Genomic DNA, 24646 nt, shown 5'->3' with positions numbered 1-24646 from the left:
CTATGTGTCTTAGAATTTAAGATTTCTTACTTCCTAAATTTCTGTCTCAAAATCAGAGAGCAAGAGGTTTTCAGTACCATTGAAATGTTCAATTGTGTCTGCAAAGAAATTATAACTATATTAGTAATCTTGCTTTTGTGCTGAGAATGTGCTTCCTACCATAGGGAAGTAACACAACTAACTAGTAGTTGTAAATTGTAAGTTGTAAAACTCTCCAGAGTGGTTGGATCATTTCACAGCTCCACCAACAGTGCATTAGTGTACCAACTTTCCCACATCACCACCAACATTTTTCTTTTTTTTTCTTTTATATTAGGCAATCTGGTAGGTGTGAGGTAGTACCTCAGAGTTGGTTTTTTTTTGCATTTAATAGTATTTTTATTTTTTCCAATTACATGTAAAGATAGTTTTCAACATTCATTTTTGTAAGATTTTGAGTTCCAAATTTTTCTTCCTCACTCCCTTCCCTTTCTAAGACAGCAAGCAATCTGATATAGGTTATACATGTACAAGAATGTTAAACATATTTCCACATTAGTCATGTTGCGAAAGAAGAATCAGAACAAAAGAGAAAAATAATGAGAAAGAAAAAAAATTAAAAAAAAGCAGAAAAAAAGAAGTGAAAATAGAATGCTTCGATTTGTATTCAGACTCCATGGTTCTTTCTCTGGATGCAGATAGCATTTTCCATCACAAGTCTTTTGGAGTTGTCTTGGATCATTGTATTGTTAAGAAGAGTTAAGTCTGTCATAGTTGATCATCGCACAAAATGTTGCTTTGTTGTGCACAGTGTTCTCCTGGTTTTGCTCACTTCACTCAGCATCAGTTTATGTAAGTCTTTCCAGGTTTTTCAGAGTTGTTTTAATTTGCATTTCTTTAATCAAAAATGATTTATAGCATTTTTTTCATATGACTATGGATAATAAAGCTTGATTTTCTTATAAATGACACTTAAGCTAGTTGCACTACAAGGTTATTATGAAGAAGCAGTTCATTAATTATAAAACACTGCATCAGTGTGAGTTATTGCTATTAATTCATCCCATCCTCTCTGCTTTGGGAAGGTAATTTGGATGTTACAAAGGAAGGTTTTCTTTCTTTTGCTGACTGTCACCTTGGCTAGAAGAATTAGTGAGCATTAAACCCTGTTTGCAGATTTCCCTTCACTGAGGTACTAAAGGACAATGCTGTGCTCAGAGGATGCACGTAAAGTCTCTTCCCCTATGTGATGTGCAACTTTCCTTACTACAAAGACTATCCTTTCATTCTTCTCTATCCTCTTTCCTCCCTTGTGGGATTATTCTCTACAATCTAAAAATCGGGAGGTTTTTCATGTCTCTACCAAGATAAGTTGAAAAACAATAGCACCAAATATTTAAATTCTCTGGTGTAATCAGTATCCCCAGTCTTTTTTTTTTTTAAAGAAAACTATATTTCTTTCTCTTCTGCTTTCAGGTTGTCAGATTTTTTCAGCTCTAAAGTTACTGCCAATTCCATACGGATCTTATTCCTCAAGTTTATGCCTTTTACCACCTGATTGTTCCCCATCCTTCCAAAAAGCACCTATTTGAATTTAGTTTACTGCTGAGAATTGCAATTCCATTTTCAAGTCCTACAACAGCCTGACTTCATCATTCAGCTCTTAGTAATCTAGTATGGTGACTTAAAGTGTCATCAGGGAAGATTTCATTCCATCTTTCAAGAAATCCAAGTTATTTCCCAGTAATTATGCTTATTTCTTTCTCTCTGAAGACCAATACTTCTGATATCAGGTAGAGGTTTTTTCTCTTTTTCTCACTGAAAAGTGCTAGGATAGGCCATGTCAAACAGTTTTAGGCATTGTCAGGTTCTTAACCAAGATATAGACTGTGGATATCTGTGGGGACAAAAAGGTTTTTCAAAAATTATTTATTTTAAATATTCTTTTCTTTTTGAATTTTGATTTCCAAATTCTCTCCCTTCCTCAATCCCACCAACTAAGAAGGGAAGTAATATATCAGTTATACATGTGAAATTATGTAAAACATTTATATATTAACCATATTGCAAAAGAAGGAAAATAAAGTAAGAAAGTTATACTTCATTTTACACTCAAAATTCATTAGTTCTCTCTCTGGAGGTAGATAGCATTTTTTCATTATGAGTTCTTTGGAATTGTTTTGGATCAGTGATCTCCCAGTTCTTTTCACTTCACTGAATCATTTCATATAGGTTGTACCATGTTTATTTGACTGCCCCCCATCATTTTAGCATAGTAGTACTTCATATAATTATATGCCACAACTTGTTCAGCCATTTGCCAATTGATGAGCATCCCTTTGATTTCAAATTCTTTGCCACCACAAAACAATCTGCTATAAACGTTTTTTTGTAGATACATGTTCTGTCCCCTTTTCTTTGATCTCTTTGGGATACAGGGCTAGTAGTAGTATTCTGAGTATCATGCAATTTTATTACACTTTGAACATAAATCCAAGCTGTTTTCTACAATGGTTTGACTACTTCACTACTCCATTAGCAGTTCATCAGTGTACTTTTATTTCCGCTCCATCACTTGTCATTTCTGATAGGTGTGACTATTTTCATTTCTCTAATCAATAGTGATTTAGAGGGGTGCCCAGGTGGCCTAGTGAGTAAGAGCGCCGGCCCCAGCGTTGGGAGACCCGGGATCAATTCTGGGCTCAGATACTTGGCACCCACACAAAATAACTGGCTGTGTAACCTTGAGCAAGTTACTTAACCCCAATTGCTTTAAAAAAATAGTGATTTAGAGCATTTTCTCATCTGACTACAGATAGCTTTTATTTCTTCTTCTGAAAACTACCTGATCATATCCTTTGACCATTTATTAATTGGAGAATAGTTCTTTTTATTTTTAATAAATTTAACTCTTTACACAGTATATATTTGAGAAATAAGGTCTTTGTCAGAAAAACTTGCTGTAAAAATTTTAATATTACTCCATTGTCTATGGTACCATTTAGCAAAATGTGATTTTCCTGATTATCTCTTTTAATTAGGTATATTTTTGCTTTTGTTTTGTCCAAGATCATGATTGCTACGCTTGCCATTTTTTTTTTCCTCAGCTGAAGCCTATTAGATTCTGATCCAGCCCTTTATTTTAACTATAGGTAAGTTTCTTTCTATTTCAAGTATGTCTCTTGTAATCAATATTGTAGGAGTCTGGTTTCTAATCCATTCTATCTGCTTCTGTTTTATGGGTGATCTCATCCCATTCACATTCAGTTACAATTACTAACTGTGTATTTCCTTCCATTCCATAATCTTCTGTTTCTCTTCCTTGTTTTATCCTGTTCCTCCTCAAAAGTCTATTTTGCTTCCAACCACTACCTCCCTTAATCTGACCTCCCCTTTATCATCTCCCCTACTTCTCTTATCTCCATTTCCCTCCTTTTCCCCTGTTGGGTAAGTTATATTTTGATCCACAACTGACTGCATATTTATTCCTCTTTGAACCACTTCCACTGAGCGTAAGGTTCAGGCATTGTCCACCCACATTTTCTCCTCCATTGTAAAAGCTCCTGCTTGCCTGCCTCTTTTATGTGAGAAAATTTTCCCCATTGTGCCTCTTCCTTCTCCTTTCTCCCAGTGCATCTCTCTTTCTTACCCCTTCTTATTTTCTGAGGTCATTCCACCATAATTGATGCATAACCATACGTTCTATGTATGTAAACTTTTTTTTAACTGCCCTAATAATGATAAAGTAACATATATCATCTTCCTATATAGGAATGTAAACAGTTTAACTTTATTAAGCCCCTTATGGTTGCTTTTTCATGTTTACCTTTTCACCTTCTCTTGAGTCTTTTGTTTGAATGTCAGATTTTCTCTTCAGCTCAGGTCTTTTCATCAGGAGTACTTGAAAGTCTTTTGTTTCATTAAATTTCCACTTTTTCCCCTTAAAGATTACTCTCAGAGTTTCTGGGTAAGTGATTCTTGGTTGTAAGCCTAGTTCCTTTGCTTATGGCATATAATATTCCAAGTCTTTCACTCCTTTAATGTGGAAGTGCTAAATTTTGTGTGATACTGACTGTGGCTCCATGATATTTGAATCATTTCTTTCTGACTGCATGAAGTATTTTTTCCTTGATGTGGGAGTTCTCAAATTTGGCTATAATATTCCTGGAAATTTTCATCTTGGATCTCTTTCAGGAGGTGATCAGTAGATTCTTTCAATTTCTATTTTATCCTCTGGATCTAAAATACTGGGGCAGTTTTTCTTAATTATTTCCTGAAATATAATATCTAGGCTCTTTTCCTAATCACGACTTTTGGGTAATCCAGCTTTCTTAAATTATTTCTCCTTGATCTGTTTTCCAGATCAGTCATTTTTCTAAAGAGATATTTCATATTTTCTTTTATTTTTTTCATTCTTTTGAGTTTGTTTTATTGTTTCTTGATGTCTCATGGAATCGTTAGCTTTCAGTTGCCCAATGCTGCTTTTTGAGGATTTCTTTTCTTAGTGAATTTTTGTGCTTCTTTTATTGTTAGACCAATTCTGTTTTTTTAAGGTGTTTTCTACAGTATTTTTGTGTCTCTTTCACCAAGCCATTGATTATCTTTTCTCAATTTTCTTGTGTCACTCTCATTTTTTTTCTCTACTACTCTTATCTCTTTAATGCTCTAAGGAATTCTTGTCAGGTTTGGGTCCGATTAGCATTTTCCTTTGAGGCTTATCATTTTCACATTATTGTCTCCTGAATTTATGTCTTGGTCTTCCCTGTCACCATAGTAGCTTTTTACGGGCAAGTTCTTTTTTGTTGTTCACTCATTTTCCAGTTTATTTCTTATCTTGTTATGTTAAAGTTGGGCTCTGTTTTCTCTTGGAGTTGGACGATGCACTGTCCCAAACTCCAGCCTTTTTTGTTCTACTGTTTTAAAAGCTAGTTCTGGGGGACTGCAAATTTTTGGTGCTTCTAAGGCACTATGATCCAGGGAGAGACTGCCCTCCTGGTCTGCACTATCATCTTTACCTTGTTCTCCTGAAGCTGCAAGTGTCAGCACTCCTCTTGATCTTGGAATTGTCACCAGAGCTCCTGTTCTTCTGCAGCCACAAGTGCTAGTGTTCCTCTCTACCTTAGAACTCCTTTGTTAGTGACCACAAGCACCCCTTTCTGCCCTTGAACTATGACTGAGAACTATGTATTGGCAATAGAGTTGTTAATCAGTACCAGTTGCATTCTTTGCCAGCAAAGGATCTCCCATAATCTCTTACTGACCAGTTGTCAATCCCCTTATTATCCCTCTGGGCTGAGAGCCCCCAAATTTGCTGCTGCTGCTGTCATAGCCACCCACGAGACCCATGTCTGATGCTACTGCTATGATCTGGGCTGATTCCCACCACAATGTTAGAGACCTGTCTTGTTGATGTCCTAAAGTGTCTTAACCTATGGAAATGTCTCACTCTGACCTTTTGTTGTCTTTTCTGCTCCAAAATGTGATTTGAGCAGTTTAGCTTAAAGTTGTTTGGAGTGGAATGGTGGGGGAGTTCAGCTGGTAACTGCATCTAATCCACGATCTTGCTTCCATCCTCTCAGTCATAGGATGTTTGAGTTAGATGAGACCATAGAGATTGTCAAGTTCAATACATACCTTTAATAGATGAAAGATTGGGTCCTTTCTAGTTCTAAAGTTCTAAACTGGGAGAAATAGCTAATAAAGTTTGTTGACAGGATCCAAAAAGACCACATTGGGTCAAATCTAATAAGATGAAATTAATAAGAAAACATATTAAGCCCCATACTGGGATTTAAAAAGTCAGCTGCACAAATAGTAACTGGAAAGGATGTGGCTTACTCAGCAGTTAGTTTGAAAAAGGATTGTAGGTTTCAGTGGACTAAACTTTGTGTTTTTAACAATATGTAATGGCAGTCAAAAAATAGCAAATGGTAATCTTAGCCTGCATCAAGAGAAGTACAGCATCCAGAACATGAGAAGTATTAGCTTTACTATATTGTATTTTGGTCAGACCAATACTGTAATATTACGTTTAGTTCTACACTGGATAATGCCTGGAGGAAGAAAACCAGGAGGGAGAAAGACCTTGCAATCATGCCATGGCACAATTAATTTAAGAAATTTTGAGGAGAGGAGATTTAGAGAAAATATAACTGCCTCCAAAGATTTAAATGACTATAACTCAGAATAGGGATTAGGCTTATTCTGTTTATCCTTAAAGGGCAGAGCTTGGAGCAGTAGATGTAAGTTACAGAGACAGAGGCATATTAAAACTCCACAGTAAGAAAAACTTCCTAGTAATTGGAGATGTCCAAAAGTACATTAGGCTGCCTCAGAACAGAGTAGATTCTTTTCATTTTAGAGTTCGTCAAACAGAAGTTGGATGATCACTCATTGGGAATTTTGTATAGAATGTTCTAGGAGGGACTTGGGCATTCTCATAACTTTATGATTCTACAATACTCTTCTAAGAAATCAAGAACCAGAGATAACCAATGACATGATAAAGGTCATATCGTTCAGTGGCAAAGCTGAGACTGACACTCTTATATCCTGACTCCTATTCCAGTCTTGTTACCACTCTTTTCTGCAAAGTTTCCTTGCTTATATTACCCTGGGTGTAGCCTCTTAAGAAGTAGGTGAGTTTGGACCATCCTGATTAAACTTTCAGACCCAAACTCCAGCACTACTCTGTGTTATTAACCTATCAGAGAAGTAAAATGACCTAGCGATTTTCCATGACCACATCCTAAATATCATTGATTTCCTAGGGAAGAAATAATCATTCAAGATTCTGCTTTGCCTTTACATTTAGACATAGTTCCTTATCCACTAATTTCGTTGCATTTACCTATGCAATATATCTATTCCATGTAAAGGAATATATATATATGTACATATATATATATATATATATACACCTCATATTGATGTTGTGTACAGTGTATTATTTTATGGCTGAATGTGAGAGGCATTAAATCCTAAAGGAAGCAGGAGTCATTATCTTTTTCCTCTCATGAAGGTTTCTGTTTTCTTTATTTTTTTTAGTTGTTTGATTATTAGGTGCTATTTGAGATCATCAACCATCTGAGTTGCCATTTTTATGTAAAAATATTAGAAAAACTGGTTAAGGAAGAAAATTAGTCCAATTTGGTTATCTTTTTTCCCTTACATAAAGTGTGAGGTAGATGGTTACCACAAAATTGGCAAAGCTGTATTTTGCATGATGGGAAAACTTTTTTCCAAGTGTGAATAATAGATTATCAGTTTGCTAATGAAAAGTATCATTTCCCTGGTATATTCTTAGGCTTTTGGAATAGGGCAGAGGTTGAAGGATTACTTAATGTATGAGGTCTTAGCTTTTTTTTTTTGTATGCCAGGAGCTCCTTTGGCAAGTCTGGCAAAACCTACGGACCCATTCTCAAATGAATGTTTTTTAAATGCATAAAATAAAATGTGCAGGATTACAGAGGAAACCAGTTCTGTGAAATAATTTTTTTTCCTTATGCCCTTTCATGAACCCCAGAAATTGGCTATGGACCCCCACAAAAGGTCTCTATATCTTATTTAATAAGCTTTGATTAAATGATGCAGTGATCTAGATTTATCTGTTTTTTTTTTTAAATTGCTTTGGTGGCATTAGGGTTAGATTTTGTCCTTAATCTCCTGATATTTTAAAATTCTGCTTCCATAGTACAAATTAGGCATATTAGGAAAAATGTTTCATGTAAGCTGAGGGTGGTAAAAATGTTTCCATTTTCTTTCCTTTCAGGAACCACGACATTTGCAGTTTTTCAGTGAATTTGGCAGTAGTGATATTTACATGGCATTGGCAGGCAAAAAGACCCATGGTGCCCCAGCAAACTATGGATTCTGTTTAAAGGTACAGGCTTACTATTTTGATAGATGCATAAAAGCAGGCCACAGCTTTTTTAGGTAAGCTTTAGTTTCTTTTAAATTTTTCTTAAGATAAAAAAGAAGCAGCTTTCTCACAAATAGGAGAATTTTAGTGGCTTTTATTTCAACAGGTGTTACCTTCAAGATATGCATTAATGCTAAACAATGTGCTGTGGCCTTCTAGCCTAACAAAGCAGGAGGGAGCCGAGACCTGAAACTGCTCTATGCAGATGAAGAGCAGAGTAGGACGTGCTGGGTGACAGCGATTAGATTGCTTAAGGTACTCTTTCTTGTGGAGCTAATTCTTGTTAAATACTTTTACCATATAAAGTAGAGAAATTTTCCAACCTACATTAAATGTTATCAAAAGTTAGAGGTGCACTCTGTCTGTCTGTCTGTCTGTCTTTCTCTCCTCAGAGATTATCTTTACATTTTTTAAAAATTGTAGAGGTTAAAAGTTTTTTGTTAATTAGAATGTGGTTTATCCTTTCTTTAAGACTATTACATTTAAGGACAGTGTGATTTATTTCTGCCTGAAATTAATATAACAGAAATAAGGTTAGTCTTTGGCATTGTAATATTTCCATGATAAAAATATATTCTTTAATCATCTGTCTTTAACAATGCTTCCTCTGAATTTATAAAAATGTTACCAATGTTACAAATGATGATAATCTATTTAGAAAAATGTACTCAGCTAGTATAATATAATGCAATTATTTTAGATTTCTTAATTATTAGGTTATATTCATGAGCTCCAAGTTCCTTTCCACCACTAAATTTTTTCAAATTTCAATTTTTGATTAATTTTGCTTTGAGTATAATTTCTTAGATCTGTATTTGTACTACATAGGGATCACTACTGCAAGGAAGACAATTCGTCAACTTTTTAGTTTGTGTATTCACTCCTTTTGAGGTCATGAGTTCTATTAGTTCAATGTACACACCAAAGAAGGGAATAGAAAAAAGGAATGAGTGTTTTAAAAATTAACAATAAATGACATATGAAGAAACATGCTATCTGCATCCAAGGAGAGAACTGATAAATAGAAGTATGTATAGAATAATACACCTGTTTGTGTCTAATGTTAGTCCTTGGGGGGGAGGGAAGAAAAAAGAAGAGAAAAAAAAGAAATTTTTAGGCTATTTGAAAGGAATAGCAAGTTGTGCATAGCAGATTTACAGTTTCATATGCAATCTTTTTTATTGTATTGTTATGGAAATGCTTATTTTATTTCATAAATTAAAAATAAAATAAATTAAAAATGTTCAAATGATGGTTATACCATCACTTGGATACAAATCAGTTTAATGCCACTTTGAGCTCCTTCACCATTTCTTAATAAAGATCCTCACTTTGGAGGCAATTACACAGATGGCTTAAAGCTGATATTTTTAATAACTATGGTCTTACATTGATTGAAAAAGAGTCATCTGAGGAATACCATATTTATATCCAACAAAAAAGAATCCTCTTAGGATCATGGATTATTTACATCTAGAAGGGATTTTAGAAGTCATCTAATCCAACCCCTTCATTTTACACCTGATGAAACTGATCACAAAGGAGGTTGAATTAACTTGCCCATGGTCAGCTTGGTAGTAAGTGACAGAACAGAACTTGAACCCAGATTCTCTGTCATAAAATTTAATGCTTTTTCTACAAGATAAAACATGGCACCATCCCATCAGTATTGTTGCTCTTGAGATATGGTACGTAAGCAAAAAAATGTAATTTATTACTCTAAATTAATTTGTTGCAGTTTTTGTTCTTAAAACCCCCCAAGGTTTTCTGAATACTTAATTTCCACACTGCATACATTTAGGCTTTTTCTATTGATATTGCTTTGTTCTAAACCCAGTCTAGTAATTTGAACTCATCCAAGCTTTATTGGCGAAGACTTAACATTGGCAATGTGTATGCATTTAACAAGTTTCTATTTAATGTATTTATAGTAAAGCAAAAATTGGCCCGCCAATTTAATTTATGAAGTGGACTAATAAGTCTGGAAGGGGCTTTGTGATCATTTGGTATTGTCTTCAGGTACAAATACTATACATATATACATACATCTATCACATTTTTTCCCTTATAAAGTTGTTTGGTATATTATAAATGCTACATGAAGTTCAGTGTATGGACAGTTAAGGATTTGTATTTCTTTTGCATTCTTCTAGTTGATTAAAAAAAACCAAACTTCTTATTAACACCTCTGATTCTATGAACCAGACAAGTAACCCCTCTGTGCCCCTGGCATCACTAAATTCTAAACATTGCAAAATAGGTGCATATTTGCATTGGTAGGGGTTGTATATTATACAGCTCAATCATGAGCTGTATATTATTGCACTTAGTAAGTCCACCTGAAGTGGTTGCACTATTAGAATTCACACTGCTTTCCATTGGGCTGGAATAACTTACCATATTTTGCATAATTGTGACTTCCAATTGTATGAATTTGAATACCTGGAACCACTAAAGGAAATTAATTTCAAATATTCAGATGATATTTAATAGGGATAACACTAAAGTTTTTTATTTAAATTTATAAAACCTGGAAAAAATATAGGAGAGTACATGGGTAAGCAATAGTTCATGTGGAAAAGATCTAGGAACCTTAATAAACTGTAACCTCAAGATGAGTCCCATGACATGAAAGCCAAAAACAAACAAATCAAACCTAAGGCCATTTTGGCTGTAATAATAGAAGCATAAAGTCCTGAAAAAGAGAAATGATGGTTCCACAGTGCTCCAGTCTGGCTGCCACCATATTGACAATGTGCATCATGTCCAGTGGAGGGCAACTGTGATGGTGAAGTGGCTGGATATGGAGCCATTGTAGTGGGAGTGGTTAGGAAGGTCACCGAAACATTCCCATGATATTCTGAGTCAATCAGGCATCATTTCTAAATTGTACCAAATAAGCATCATTTATGGGGGATTTCTCTTTCATTTAGATTTTGTGCAGGATATCCTGAGACCCTGGACAGCACCTATGTCTCCTTGTTTTATTCCTAACTTCATACTGATAAGCACAGCATCACTGAACAGTTGAGGTGTGCTACCAAGAAATCTTCTACCATCTTAATATGATCATGAAGAGAACCTTTTTAGGATATTGCCTAGCAGTCTACACAGGAAGAGAAAAATCAAGTTAATGACAAATACCTATTATTCAGAACATGACATACTTTTTAATGTTTTTTTTTTTTGGAGGGGGAAGGCAAGGCATTTGGGGTTAAATGACATGCCCAAGGTCACACAGCTATTAAGTATGTCAAATGTCTGAGGCTAGATTTGAACTCAGGTCCTCCTGACTACAGGCTGGTGCTCTATTCACTGCACCACCTAGCTGCCCCCGTGATACATTTTTCGATGATCCACCTGTTGAGTTAGTTTATAAGTACATATGTCTTAGGCACTACAAATGGACAATCATCTAAGCTGCAGAACTGAATAGGAAGAGGCTAGTGGGTTGGATTGAATTTGGGAAATTTTGTTGCACTTTTAGTGGTTCCAAGGACATGAAAAGACATATTTAAGAGCTATTCAAAACATACTTAAAGCACCTGTTTAAAAATTAGTGTTTTAATATTATCACGTGGAATACAAATCTTGGAATATTACAATCTCAGAATACAAATTACAGATGACCCAAATGGTAATAAGACATATAATGAATATAAGTAGACTGTATCCTAATACAAAGGATATTTTTTTGACTTATGCATAAGAAATCTTTTAACTCTGACCCCTTTCCAGTTCCACAATTAAAACATCATCAGGAGAAATGCATGAATATAAAAGTAAATGGGTTGTTCATGCAATGAGAGCGAGGGATAACATGGATAGTGGATTAGCCTGCCTGTGTATTATATTGGTGCCCACAAAATATTAAAAGACATAGTAGGGGTGGAGAACCTGTAGCCTTGAGGCCACACATGGTCTTCTAAATCCTTGGGTATGACCTTTTGACTAAGTCCCAAGTTTTACACAAGTCCTTTTATTAAAAGGATTTACTCTATGAAATTTGGATTCAGTAAAAAGGGCCATACTTGAGGACCTAGAGGGCCACATGTGACCTTGTGGTCACAGGTCCCCCAACCCTGACTAGAGGATGCCCTCCAGGCCATTGTGTAGATTCTATCCATGTATAAGAATCTTCATGAATGAAAAGGCATGGATAGATTAACATCTGCACTGTTGGAGAAAATACCCACGAAGATGAGCTCCAATGATCATTTTCTTCAAATAATAAAAGAAAAACATCAGAGAACTTAAGATTGAAAAAGGAATTTAATATAGATGTACAGATAAAGTTATTTATCTGTATTTGGTAAAAATAAAACCTTAAGAAATGATCATTTTTCTTTGACTTAAAAATGGTAAGTTGGTGCACGCAACATAGGTTGGTTCCCCATTTTTGAAGTTAAAATAACATCTCTAGGAGAGAACTAGTTCTTCTGAATAGTTTCAAATATTTCCCACAATATACATTCTGAGGGTGATATTTTCATTCCACTGCTTACCCTAAATATCTCTTTTAAGTAAACCATAGCTCTTTGCAAAGAAGAGAATTTAGCATGGAGCAGAAAGAAGTCTTGTCTCATTGACGTTTCATGTAGAAAGTAGAATAAGCCTGAAGGAATAGCTCCCAGTTTCAGGAGACAAGGACAAATTTGTGGAAAGTAATTGCATTTTTCACTAATCTCCAACCTCAATAGCAATAATATCAGGGATTTTTAACCCCCTTTTTGGTGTGTGTCATGGATCCCTTTAGTGTTCTGGTGAAGCCTGTGAGTCCCTTCTCAGAATTTCTATGTTTTAAATGCACAAAATAAAGTATGTAATATTACAAAGGAAAACAATTATGTTGAAAAAAATTATTTAAAAATATATAAAACACACGGACATACATATATACACATATGTACACATGTGGGTGTATTGATATACATATGTGGATATGTGTATATGCATACATAGTTCTAAGCATATAATACATATATAAAGTTCCCAGACCCCAGGTTAAGAACTTCTGCTCTAGATTAACTTTCCAGATATTTTCTTTCTGCTTGACTATCTATTATATTAACACCTACAACATGGATAATTAATGTTGAAAGTAAGCATTTTTTTGCTCAGTCACATAGTTCCTGTGTTCATTCATTCTCATGCTTGAATGTGGTATTCTTTTGCCTGTTCCCTACTATGAATTCCTGTAAATTCAAGGAAAAAAATGAAAGAAGTGACATAATACTGTTGACATCACCAAAGTATTTGATTTTTCTAAAACATTTCCTATGACACATAAACACATGACCTCAGAGGTCTTAGCTATGTGAGGATTTGTGAAATCACCTATAGTAGACCTTGATTCACTTTCTAAATCCAGTGGTTATCTGTCTTCTGAAGGAATGAATCCTGTGAAATGGTCATATTATTTGAATTTGCATTGCACATTTCCATTGGACCGGAACCAGTTACCATATTTTACATAATTATAACTTTAGTGCTGATTCAACTATCTGCAGCCATTTCACAATACTCATTTTTAGGAAAACGAATCTCCTGTGTGTTTGTGTGTGTGTGTGTGTGTGTGTGTGTGTGTGTGTGTGTGTGTTTTGTTAACATAGACTCTTAAGAGATTTGAGACCAAATCGTATAGCAAATTTTCAGCAAAAACTTGGTTATCCACTAATTTGTTTAAATAAGATTCCCAACTGCCAAGCAGTATGCTTCACTAAATAGCAGCCTATTTGTTGTTTAAGTAAATAATATAGAAATGATGTCCTGTTATCTTTAGAAACTTGAATTTTGGAGAGAAACAATCACCTCCATTAGGTAGCATTCTAAGGTGGTGTTTTTTTAAAACCAATGTTTACTTCTAATTTTTTCTTTAGCAAAGCCTCTGATTTTTTTTTTTTTGCTTTTTGGAGGGGGGAAAGCAGGATAATTGGGGTTAAGTGATTTGCCCAAGATCACATGGCTAGTAAATGTTAAGTGTCTGAGGTCAGATTTGAACCCAGGTCCTCCTGATTCCAGGGCTGGTGCTCTATTTACTGTGCCACCTAGCTGCCCCAGAGCCTCTGATTTTTTAAAAAAATGTATTTTCAGAACTCATTTTAAATGAGTTTTAAATCAAATTTAAAATTTTTAAAATAAAAACGTACAATTTCAAAGTATTGTGATGAAGTCAAAAGTAAAATATAAAGACCATATTTTTGCAGGAAAGAGACATTTCTTGTCTGTAATTAATGAAAATGATGAAAATATTCATTTTTCTTTGCAGTATGGTATACAGCTATATCAGAATTATATGCATCCATATCCAGGGAGAAGTGGCTGCAGCTCTCAGAACATGTCCCCTATGGTAAGTACTGTACCAGTGTACTGAATTTGTACCTTACTTTAACGTGATGCTCCTCACTTTGGTATTCTAAGCTGTATTGCTTCACTAGAAAGAAATAATGAACTGACATGTTTTGTTTTCTTTTCTCTAGACTTATCACAGAAATCTTATGTGATGAAGTCCCTTCATTATCTGTTTCATTTTACTTTTGTCATGCTTTGCAATTTATTTTTAAAGTTTTATTGATGCCTTTTGTTTTCTCATGGTATTTCTTGATATATCCCCTTCCCAATTAAGCCTGTAAGTTCCTTACAAGTTTGTTGAAATTGTAGTTATGTTTTTGAATTGTTGTGTTATGTTATTGACTTTTGAAGTATTTGAGAAAAGTTATTTTAGAATCAACTCTCAGTAGTGAAATTGCAGTACTTTTCCCTCAGCAATGTAGATCATATTAATTTCATGAGTGAATTTGTGTAATTGTGAAAGGTTTGCTTTTTAATTTAGCCAGTAGTTTGGACCTGGGAAGAGTAATACATAATATTCTTTCAGCTTTTGGCTCATGACCTAACACTACAATATATTTATAAAAAAATGAATGCAGATCTCTTTAAGTGCCACCTTCCAGAAAAAAGTTGAATGGTACTAATTAATCATATATGCAAGGAGGGCATTTATTGTTGCATGCATTATAGCGTGGGATCCTTTAAAATGTGCTACAATACAAACATCTATTTCCCTTCCTCAGGATCTAACTTTAATTTCCTGTATATTAATCCAAGAAACACATTCCTGTACTTTAAATATATAGCATGATATCTTGGAGGTACCCCGTGATGATAAATATATTTAGAATTTAGATTTCCCTGCCAGTGTTACAAGTAGGTTAACTTGTATTTTTGAAACCTGCATTTGCACTTGGATTTAAAATATTCTCTTCATGGCTGTGCCCAAGGAAAGAACATTTACCCTACGTGTAATGTAGCAGATGAAATGCGCAGTTCTAGGAATGAGGCATGAAATAATGTTGATTAGAAAACTTGATAGACTATATAGGAAAAGAGCTCCAAAGCAGTTAGTGATGTTACTTTAAGTTACAGAAGAGTGAGTTTCCATCATTGTATTGTTCTGCCTACAAACCACAAACTAAGAGCTACATATCTCCTTGAATTTTCTGAAAGTGGCCACTTTAAAATGAGCATTTTGCAAATAACTTGACCACTTATCCTTAAATTTGAATTTATGCACAATGAAAAATAGATTTGTGAGTCTGAGGGTTATTATATTCTTGTGATATCTAGAGAATAAAGAGAATCGTGTTGGGTAAACCCCTTTGGTGAACATAGGCATGAGTCTGAGTGGTGGTCACTTAGGGTGGGAAGTCATTAGTGAATTAATCTGTATCATTGGGAAGGAATACTCATATCAGTAAGCCCTCATATGCTTTGGAGAGCAATAGTTATTGCATACCTCATCCTCAGAGGGTGTGTGTGTGTATGTGTGTGTGTGTGTGTTTGTGAGTGCGTGTGTTTGTGTGTATGACACACAAAGAAAACCCAACATCTTCCTTTGGTAGCTGCACATTCTTTTTTAAAGAACTAAAACTTTACAGTTCAAGATAGCAACTTGATTTTTTTTGGTGGGCAATTGTTTAATTTGTAGAAAATATATTACTATCCATCTGTCCTGATCACTCATGTTCCAAAAGTAACAGTATGCAGGTATGATATTATGACTCTTCTTATTTGGAGGTAGTATAACTGTTGGCCAACTTCTGAGTTTATTTGTGAATGAAAAGACTGGTGTGTGAATAGTCCTTTCTACCTTGGGTCCTTTGATCTATTAGTGCCAGGCTCATCACTTAACACTACAATATATTTATAAAACAATGAATGCAGATCCTTTAAAATGCAGATTGCCTTCCAGAAATAAACTTGAATGGAAATGTAAGAGCAGTATGTGAACTATTGGGCCCTGACTCCCTGATTCATCATAAATGCAACAAGGGCATTTATTTGTGCATACACTGTCAGTGGGGCAACTGTTTTGATAAATGCAATGACATTTGTGAAGGCCTGATTTTAGTTGTAACACTGCAGTCCTCCAGTATTTTAAAATTGTGCTTAAGAATAACTTTTTACATCAAGGTACAGTTTGTGATTCCTTTTGCTCACACAGAATCTTAATGTCATATTTAAATGAATGTTTTGTTCATTCACTTTCAAAATGCTCTTTGGGGATTTTTAAATAACAATAACAACACCACCAATAGTAAAGAAAGCTAGCATTATATAACTCTTTAAAGTTTGCAGGGTGCTTTACAAATGTCTGATTTCTATACTCACAACAACTCCGGGAGGTAAGTGCAATGATATTATATATAATTATCATATATAGTATTGTAATCCCCATTTTACAGATGAGGAAAATGAGGTACAAAGCCTTTAAATAACTTTACCAGTATCATACAGCTTGTAAGTGACTGTGGCAGGATTTGAATTCAGCTCTTTCTCACTTCAGGTCCTTCACTTTATTCATTCTGCCACCTAACTGCCCAATGAGACATATCAACAGCTTATAAAACACATGTGAGAATGTCAGCTGAGAAATGAACATTAAGAATCTCTATTTATTGCTATTAGCTGAACTGCTGACCCTGCCTAACCAGCTGTGTCACAATAAGGGTAAAAGTAGGAATAGGTGATAATGAATATTTTTGTCCTTTACTAGTCCTAGAAAAGACAAGGAGAGTGCAAATTTTATTGATAGAGGGATATTCCAGTGCAAAAATCATATCTTGATGGCTTAGGATATTAACTTGATGGGTCCTAGTGAAGCAACAGAGCCTTCAGAAGCATTCAGACTTCTTTATAGGAAGCACTTTGTCTGTTCCTCAGAGGAAAGTGCTAGAAAAAGGAGATTTTTAACTCAACTTCACAGATTCTAATAATGCTTTTACTGCTGCTTTCCTGTGTAGTAGAATGAAGAAGCTGAAAGCAGCTCTTTTAAGTCAGGTTATTCTTCACATTTTTGTGTTAGAGTTAAATTCTTCATGCTTTTTATTTTCATCATGTCAAGAGAAATAGATACTTTCTGTATTCCTGCATTTGTTTTCTCCCAACTTATAGTCAGGTAATTAAGGGTATAGTATCTTATTTTTTTCATTGCTGACTTATGTACTCCAGGAAAAAAAGAAACATCTGGTTGTGTTTATTTTTCTTTCCTAACAGTATTTCTATGTTATCAGGAACTTTAGATTACATAGCCCATCTTGGCATGTGAAGATAGAGATATTCTAAGGATAAAGCTATCATTATGATGGAGGCTAGATACTCAGTTCAGACCTACGTGTTTGAGGCAGGTGGAGGCGTTTCATTAATGTCAGCAAAGCAGAAGTACATCTGGCTGGTCGACAGCCGTGCCCATAAGATCACGGGGTGAAAAGGGCAAACTAAGGTGTGACAGCAAATAGAGATTACAGAGACAGCATCTGTCTGGAAAGAGCAGCTGTCAGTTAGAACATAAAGGAGCCTCTAACAAATGGAAGATTGCATGCAGGATCTCTAGAAATAGAGATGAACCATACAAAAAGATGGTTGAGTGCTCCAGGATGGTTTGAAGAGAACATCACAATATGGTAATAGACTCTGTAGTGTAATGTGGCACAAAGTAAGTCCTAAGTTTGTTGTGGGGAGTGTTTTTATTCAAGCACATACTTGACTGTGATCTGTTACATGAAACAAGGACTGACTGGATCCAAGAAGACAGATCTAAAAAGTCCTTACTGAGCCATGGGGTCCCCCAGATGCAGGTAGGAAACTAATTTACCATTAGATCTTCATTTTAATTTTTGCCCCTTATTATCTGATGGGAAATAACTGTTAAAGAATCTATGTCCTTTTGGAGGGTTATCATTATTTGGGGGTGAGGGTGGGGAGGAGAAAGAAGGTGTGTTCAACTCTATTGTAGCCTGAATTGAGATTCTTCTGACTTTTTGTTTTGTTGTTGTTGTTGTTGTTGTGTGTGTGTGGTTTTTTGTTCATTTTCTACAGTTTGCTAGCCTAAGGACAACTGACTTAATGTTTGTTGTTGGCAAGGCAAATCTCATCTACTATCAATACTACAAAAAACTGATAATTAGGAATCAGGGTTTCTCTTCACAACTTTGGAGAAAAGAAATGGAGAAAGTTGTTGAATTGAATCAAGATGGCATATAGTCTTTTTAGTTCTTGCTGGCATGAGACGACATCTCTCTAATACCTTTGTTCAGCATAAAGAAAGCTGTTTTTAGAGCTCTTACATTTATTTGTTCTACCTCATAAAGTGAAAATGGTGTTTTATAAAGTTACAAGATAATTTCTCTCCTAACTGAAAATTTTAAATTATCCTGTAATTTTATAAAACACCATTTTCACTTTGTGAGGTAAAACAAATAAATGTAAATGCTCTAAAGACAGGTCTCTTAATGCTGAACAAAGGGATGAGAGAGAAGTTGTCTCATGCCAGTAAGAACTAAAAAGATTTTTGAAGGCCATTAAAATGATTATTCCTTTCTGAGTTATCTTTTTTCAAACCTAAACAAGAATGTGAGCAGATAATGTCTTTTCACTTGACAGATGGATTTTTTCTGTACTGTATGTTTTTAATCTTTGTAGTCTATCAACTTAATCTTATTGTACTAACAACTCAAAATAATCAAAATAAATATATTTTTTTTCTATTTTAGGAACTCTATAATTAACAAAACAACAACAGGTGTTTTAACTTCTTAATTTCCTGGATGGTTTTTGGTTTGGTCTATCACCCTCATTGCTCAGTGGATCATCATGCTCTAGAAAGAAGAACAATTTTGAGAGACAGCCCATCAAAAATATTTTAATATTTAAAAGTGAATTTTTTTTCAGAGAAGCATCTCAGAGAATTCCCTTGTTGCAATGGACTTCTCAGGCCATAAAAGCAGAGTTATAGAAAATCCCACTGAAGCCCTTTCAGTTGCTGTTGAAGAGGGATTAGCATGGAGGGTATAATAAAAACTTCTTTTTAAAAGATTATTTATCATTTTGCTTTTTTTTCATTCAAAATTTGAAAAGTGTTTTTTCTCCTCCCTTGCTCAGAAAAAAGGATGTTTACGACTGAACACACATGGTAGTCCCACTGCTTCTCAAAGTTCCTCAACAAACTTAGGTATGTTTGTTTATGTTACTGGAAATAGAAATCGTGTGTAAATATGTAGCTGAATTTAGGATGGATGTGGTAGAGGCTTCATTTGACTATATAACTTTAAGAGAGAAATCTTGAAATATATTCATGTGATTTCTTCAGCTATTCATAGAGCACAGCCATGGTTTCATCACAGAATTTCCAGAGATGAAGCTCAGCGATTGATCATTCAGCAAGGACTTGTAGATGGGTAAGTACGGTATCTGGCAGTTGCTTTTATTAGGAAGTGCAGATACAAGAGCACATCCCTGGATTGAGTGTGGCTGTTCTTTGCTCCTCCCACGGTCCATAACTGGCCTTTTCATTGTCACAAGGAACAAAACAGATGAAGGCAAAAACAAATGAGGAAGATTCTCCTCAGTTGATTCCTCAGCCATCAGTTACATTTCCCACTCTGTGCCAATTTGAGAAAGTGTATTGTTGGTCACAGATGTTAATTATTGAAAAAAACCAGAGCTTGCATTTTGGGTGCCAGTTAAGTTGGCAGTGGTGGCTGGGGAAAAATGACAACAACAAACATGTTTTGATTTAAGCGTACAACTAATTTGCTATGTTAGTGTGTACATATTTCCTCCTCAAATTTATGCCTACTAATTGCATTTTCCAGGTAGCTTTTTTAGAGAAAGGAATAATTGTCCCCTATTCCAATTCCTGCTCAGAGAGGGAAAGGAAAGAGGAGAAACTTGTCTGAACAAATTAAATGCTGATTCTTTCCTGTTTGTGATACAGAATTTCTGCTTATTTTTACTGTTAGCTTTTAATCCTCTCTAGCTCATTTATATTCATAATTGGTAGAGATTATGAGAAATGTTAAATGTGATTTGGGGCCAATGTTTACAGTTATATTCATACATTTCCTTTGGTGCTTTGATGAACCAAATAAACTCAAGCAAAGAAAGTTATAAAATTTAATATGTGAGTAATACTCATGAGACCTTTATTTTTCCTTTAGTCAAACTTAAAAAAAAGTTTTATGTTCTAAAGTACCACAAAGGTATTTTGTGGACAAAGTTTGCCTTGGTATGATGCAGTTTCTTTATAGGAGTTTATGCATAACACTTACTCTGTTATGATGATGTTGTAGTGTTATATGAATTCCCACAATGTCTGTTATTTTCTTTTATCTTAATTTTCATACTTTAATAAAGATAACCAGACAATTGAAGAATACTTAACATTTACTGAATTTACTAACCAAAACTGTCTGTGGACTGGTAAGATTCCTACAATGAAATACATAAAGCACGCATTTATTGGAGCACCTGTTATGGGCCTGGCACTGTGGAGGTCTTGGCAGAGTGCAAGTACAAAGAATGAAACAATTTCAACTTGCAAGTACCTTATGTTCTAATGGGGGGAGCTAAGTACATATAAAAATATATACCTCCTACTTCTAAAGCTTCTATTTTTGCATATATACACACATATGTATATATGTAGTATGTTTGTGTGTCTATATACAGAGAGAGGGAGGTAAGGTATGGTATGATGGGGAGAAAAGAAGGCAAGACCATTCAGAAGATGATACTTGAGCAGTTTATTTATTTATTTATTTATTTTGCCTTTTGGAGGGCAATTGGGGTTAAGTAACTTGCCCAAGGTTACACAGCTAGTTTTTTTGTGTGGGTGTTAAGTGTCTGAATCCAGAACTGAACTCAGGTCCTCCCAACTCTGGGGCCAGCGCTTTACTCACTGTGCAACCTAGCCACCCCTTGAGCAGTTTCTTAAAGAAGAGAGATTTTGTAGCAGATATAAGGTGGTAGTACATTCTAGGGTAGGTATGAGGACATCCAGTGCAAAAGCATGGAGGTGGGAGATTGAATGTTGTATGTAAGGAACAGAGAGAAGTCCAGTTGGGCTAGATGACAAAGTTTAGGACAGGGAGTCATGTCCATTAAGGATGGAAAGATAGCTTTAGTGGGTCCAGTTTGTGTATCTCTTCAAAAACTAAATTGAAGAGTTTACATTTTATCCTATAAGCAAGAGGAAAACAAAGGGGTTGGTTGTGTAAGGATGACAAATGATTAGATCTCTGCTTAAGGAAAATTACTTTGGCAGTCTTATCTTGGATGCACTGGAGTGGGAAGAATTTGAGGCAGAGAGACTAATTTTAGATCAAAATAATCTAGACAAAGGCTGGTGAGAGCTGAACTAAGGTGGCAGTTATGCTCACAGAGAGGGATCAGAAGCAAGAAATATTGTCAAGGTAGAAACAATAAGATTAGGCAACTGATTGGATATTACAGGTGAGAGAGAGGGAGGTGTTGAGGATAATGCTGAAGCTAGAAGCCTGAAAGCCTAGAATAATGGTGATGCCTTTGACAGAAGGTGAATTGGAAGAGAGATTTAGGGGGTGAGATAAGTTCATTTTTGGACACATTAAGTTTAATATTTCTCTAGAACACACAGTTTGAAATATCCAATATACAACTGATGATACAACATTGAAGCTTATGAGTTTGGGAGTCATCTGCACTGATAGCTAAATACATGAAAACTAAAAAGGTTACTGAGAGGGAGAAGAGAAGAAGGCTGAGGGAATAACCCTATGGAACACTCACTCCTAGGTGATGGCTCAAAAGGAACAATCTAGGAACAATTGAGCAGGAGAGTAAATGAGAAAACTTAAATATTGAAATATAGGTTTCAAGAATAAGAATTTCATAATAAGAGTTTCTCAAATGAATAAAAAGATTGACAGTTGGAAAACACTAGATGGATGCTGTGTTAGCTATTGTGAGGAATACAAGACATGACATGGTTGGTCTCCTATTCTCAAAATGCTAAAAATCTGGTAAGAGAACTCTATTTTTTCTTAAAATATTGAGTATTTCAGAAATTTTCATTGATTATGTTTCATGTTTTTAGTTATTCTAAATGAGGACTTATTATAGTTGGCATATACATAATAAGAAAACATTTTTATATTATCTTAGTCAAGTGAAGCTGGTAATTTAGTCCAAAGATATTTTAATTTCAGTAGAAGATTTTGTGGGGACCCGATACTGATGTCTGGGTAAATAAGACTTTTATGCAAGGGATTATCACAAGTATTTTTTGAAAATGGAAAAATATTTAAGATTTGCAAATAGTAGTTGATCAATAAGCATTCATTGGGTGCCTACTATGTGCTAGGTAACATCACAGGGTTGTCATGAGGAAATTGCTTTGTTAACTTCATAGCATTATATAGATGTGAAATATGACACACACTTTGTTAGAGCTTAATGTTATATTTGAAAGACTACCTCAATTATAATCTAATGGGAACAGAAAGCATATAGGACTTTAAAAAAAGTCTAAGGGGAAGACTTGTACATTATTTTTAATCCACTATCAGTCTTATATCATTTTGATATTATAAGACTATATAAAGAATATACCTTTGTTTAACTTTCTTCTGCATCACCCTGGAAAGAATTGGTCCACTAGGTGGTGGTGGTGTTCTACTTAGGAGAGAAAAAAGATTTACAACTTGATTTACCAATAAAATTCACTTTTGTCCTATCTGCCAATGATGTAATGTCTGGAATTTCACACTAACACAAATGAAATGGGACTATCACTGGACAGGCACTGAAGCTCAAATCTAAATGTCTTTCTAACTAAGCACCAGGGAAGGTAGCATAGGATTTGCCAGTGGGGTTTGTTGAAAACAGGCTGTTTGCCAGCAATTAATACAAAACTGGTTTTATGCTGTCTTGCCAGTAAATAAGGATCCATGTCTGGCAACATTTTTCTCTCAGGCCATTAGGCCATGTCTTGTTTTCTAGCTTGATATAGCAGAAGATTTTTTTTGCTTCATCTTTCAAGGTTAAAGTGAGTTTTGTTTTGTTTTACAAATCTTTTTCTATTGTCTTTATGGTCCTTGTGTTTTTCCCATTTTATTAAATTTTCTACTCTTATCTAAACAAAAAAAATCATTTCAGGATTTATGGCATTTATTCAATTCCTTTTCTACTATTCTCATTGTATATTATGTCTGTAACATTAGCAATCAGACTAAAAAAAGAAGAAAAGGATTGCAAATAACATACCAAAGTTAAAAAAAGTAGTTAAGACCTCTTTCTAGGTAGAAATTTTTCTTTTTCAGGGCTTAGCATGACTTGTAAGGTAAAGTAATACTATGCCAATGTCATTTCTTCTAGGTAATAGTATTCACACTTAGATGTCAATACTCAATTTCTCCATATGAAAATCACATGTTCCCAGTTGTTGATACTTACAAAGCATTTTATTTGGGCGGGGGAAGCTACTGGAAATGAAAGACTGAGTCTGTTAAAAATGACATACTTTAATTTAGATGACAGTTGTAGTTGAGATTTTCTGAGAAAAAATACAAAGAATTTCTTGACCTTGCTGAATTTATTTCATACCATTGAAATTCACATGAAAGGTATATATGAGTGGGCTTACTATATTCAGACATAACTGACACATTTGCTTCTGTTTTTGGCTATTTCTTTGAAATCCATGCATTCCTCAGAAACATGCTGAACTTCCTTTTTTCTCCTTAGAGTTTTCTTGGTACGGGACAGCCAAAGCAACCCCAAAACCTTTGTACTTTCATTGAGCCATGGACAAAAGATAAAGCATTTTCAAATTATACCAGTAAGTAATTTATCATTGCATATTCTTATATTGGGAGTTATCCCAATGAGTACGATTTTGGAAAACTTTTTTATTCTTTTCTTAAATGTTATTTGGAAGATTTTGTTTTGGCTGGAGTTATGCTTGGCATGGATATCTTTTAGGTCTGAATTAATAGAAGGAAGAGAGAAAATATTTGAAAAAAATGAATTTCCTTTAGTTGTATAAAATTGATTTAGCAATGTTGTATTCCCTGCCACCTGTTGTTAAAAGACCCCCGTAAAGAAACCTTCCGAATTTTATTTAGTTCTTTCTCAGTAAAACCATCTTCCATCTTTTCAGTTCTCCTAAATGCCCTGTTTTATGACTTTGCAAGGAAATATTGTGAAGCTTTGGGGAAGTGTTAACACATATTTTCTGGGCTCAGATAAATTTCTCAACTACTTTTTTTGAATAAAGTATTATGATGATGATGATGATTTTGTCGTTCTCATCTTTTTTTTTTTTTTGCTTTTTTGGAGAGCAGTTGGGGTTAAGTAACTTGCCCAAGGTCACACAGCTACTTGTGTGTGTGTGTGTGTGTGTGTGTGTGTGTGTGTGTGTGTGTGTGT

General features: G+C 34.8%; 1 protein-coding gene across 1 annotated transcript in view; it reads left to right on the top strand.

Moving 5' to 3' along the window:
• Positions 1-24646, top strand: part of GRB14 (growth factor receptor bound protein 14) — a 176909-nt gene that overhangs the window by 147280 nt on the left and 4983 nt on the right. Inside the window, exons 7-13 of the mRNA XM_069079791.1 lie at positions 7751-7861; positions 8060-8155; positions 14169-14249; positions 19130-19246; positions 19340-19409; positions 19548-19635; positions 23963-24056. Of these exons, the coding sequence (XP_068935892.1) occupies positions 7751-7861; positions 8060-8155; positions 14169-14249; positions 19130-19246; positions 19340-19409; positions 19548-19635; positions 23963-24056 (657 nt within the window). The remainder of the gene's footprint in view (positions 1-7750; positions 7862-8059; positions 8156-14168; positions 14250-19129; positions 19247-19339; positions 19410-19547; positions 19636-23962; positions 24057-24646) is intronic.

The sequence above is a fragment of the Petaurus breviceps genome, unplaced genomic scaffold (assembly GCF_028583685.1).
Source record: "Petaurus breviceps papuanus isolate PSGF00001 unplaced genomic scaffold, PetGlider_PUasm1.0 91133, whole genome shotgun sequence".
NCBI classification, from domain to species: Eukaryota; Metazoa; Chordata; class Mammalia; order Diprotodontia; family Petauridae; genus Petaurus; species Petaurus breviceps.
The sequence above is the reverse complement of the archived record's forward strand: the minus strand, read 5'-3'. Positions and strand labels throughout refer to the sequence as shown.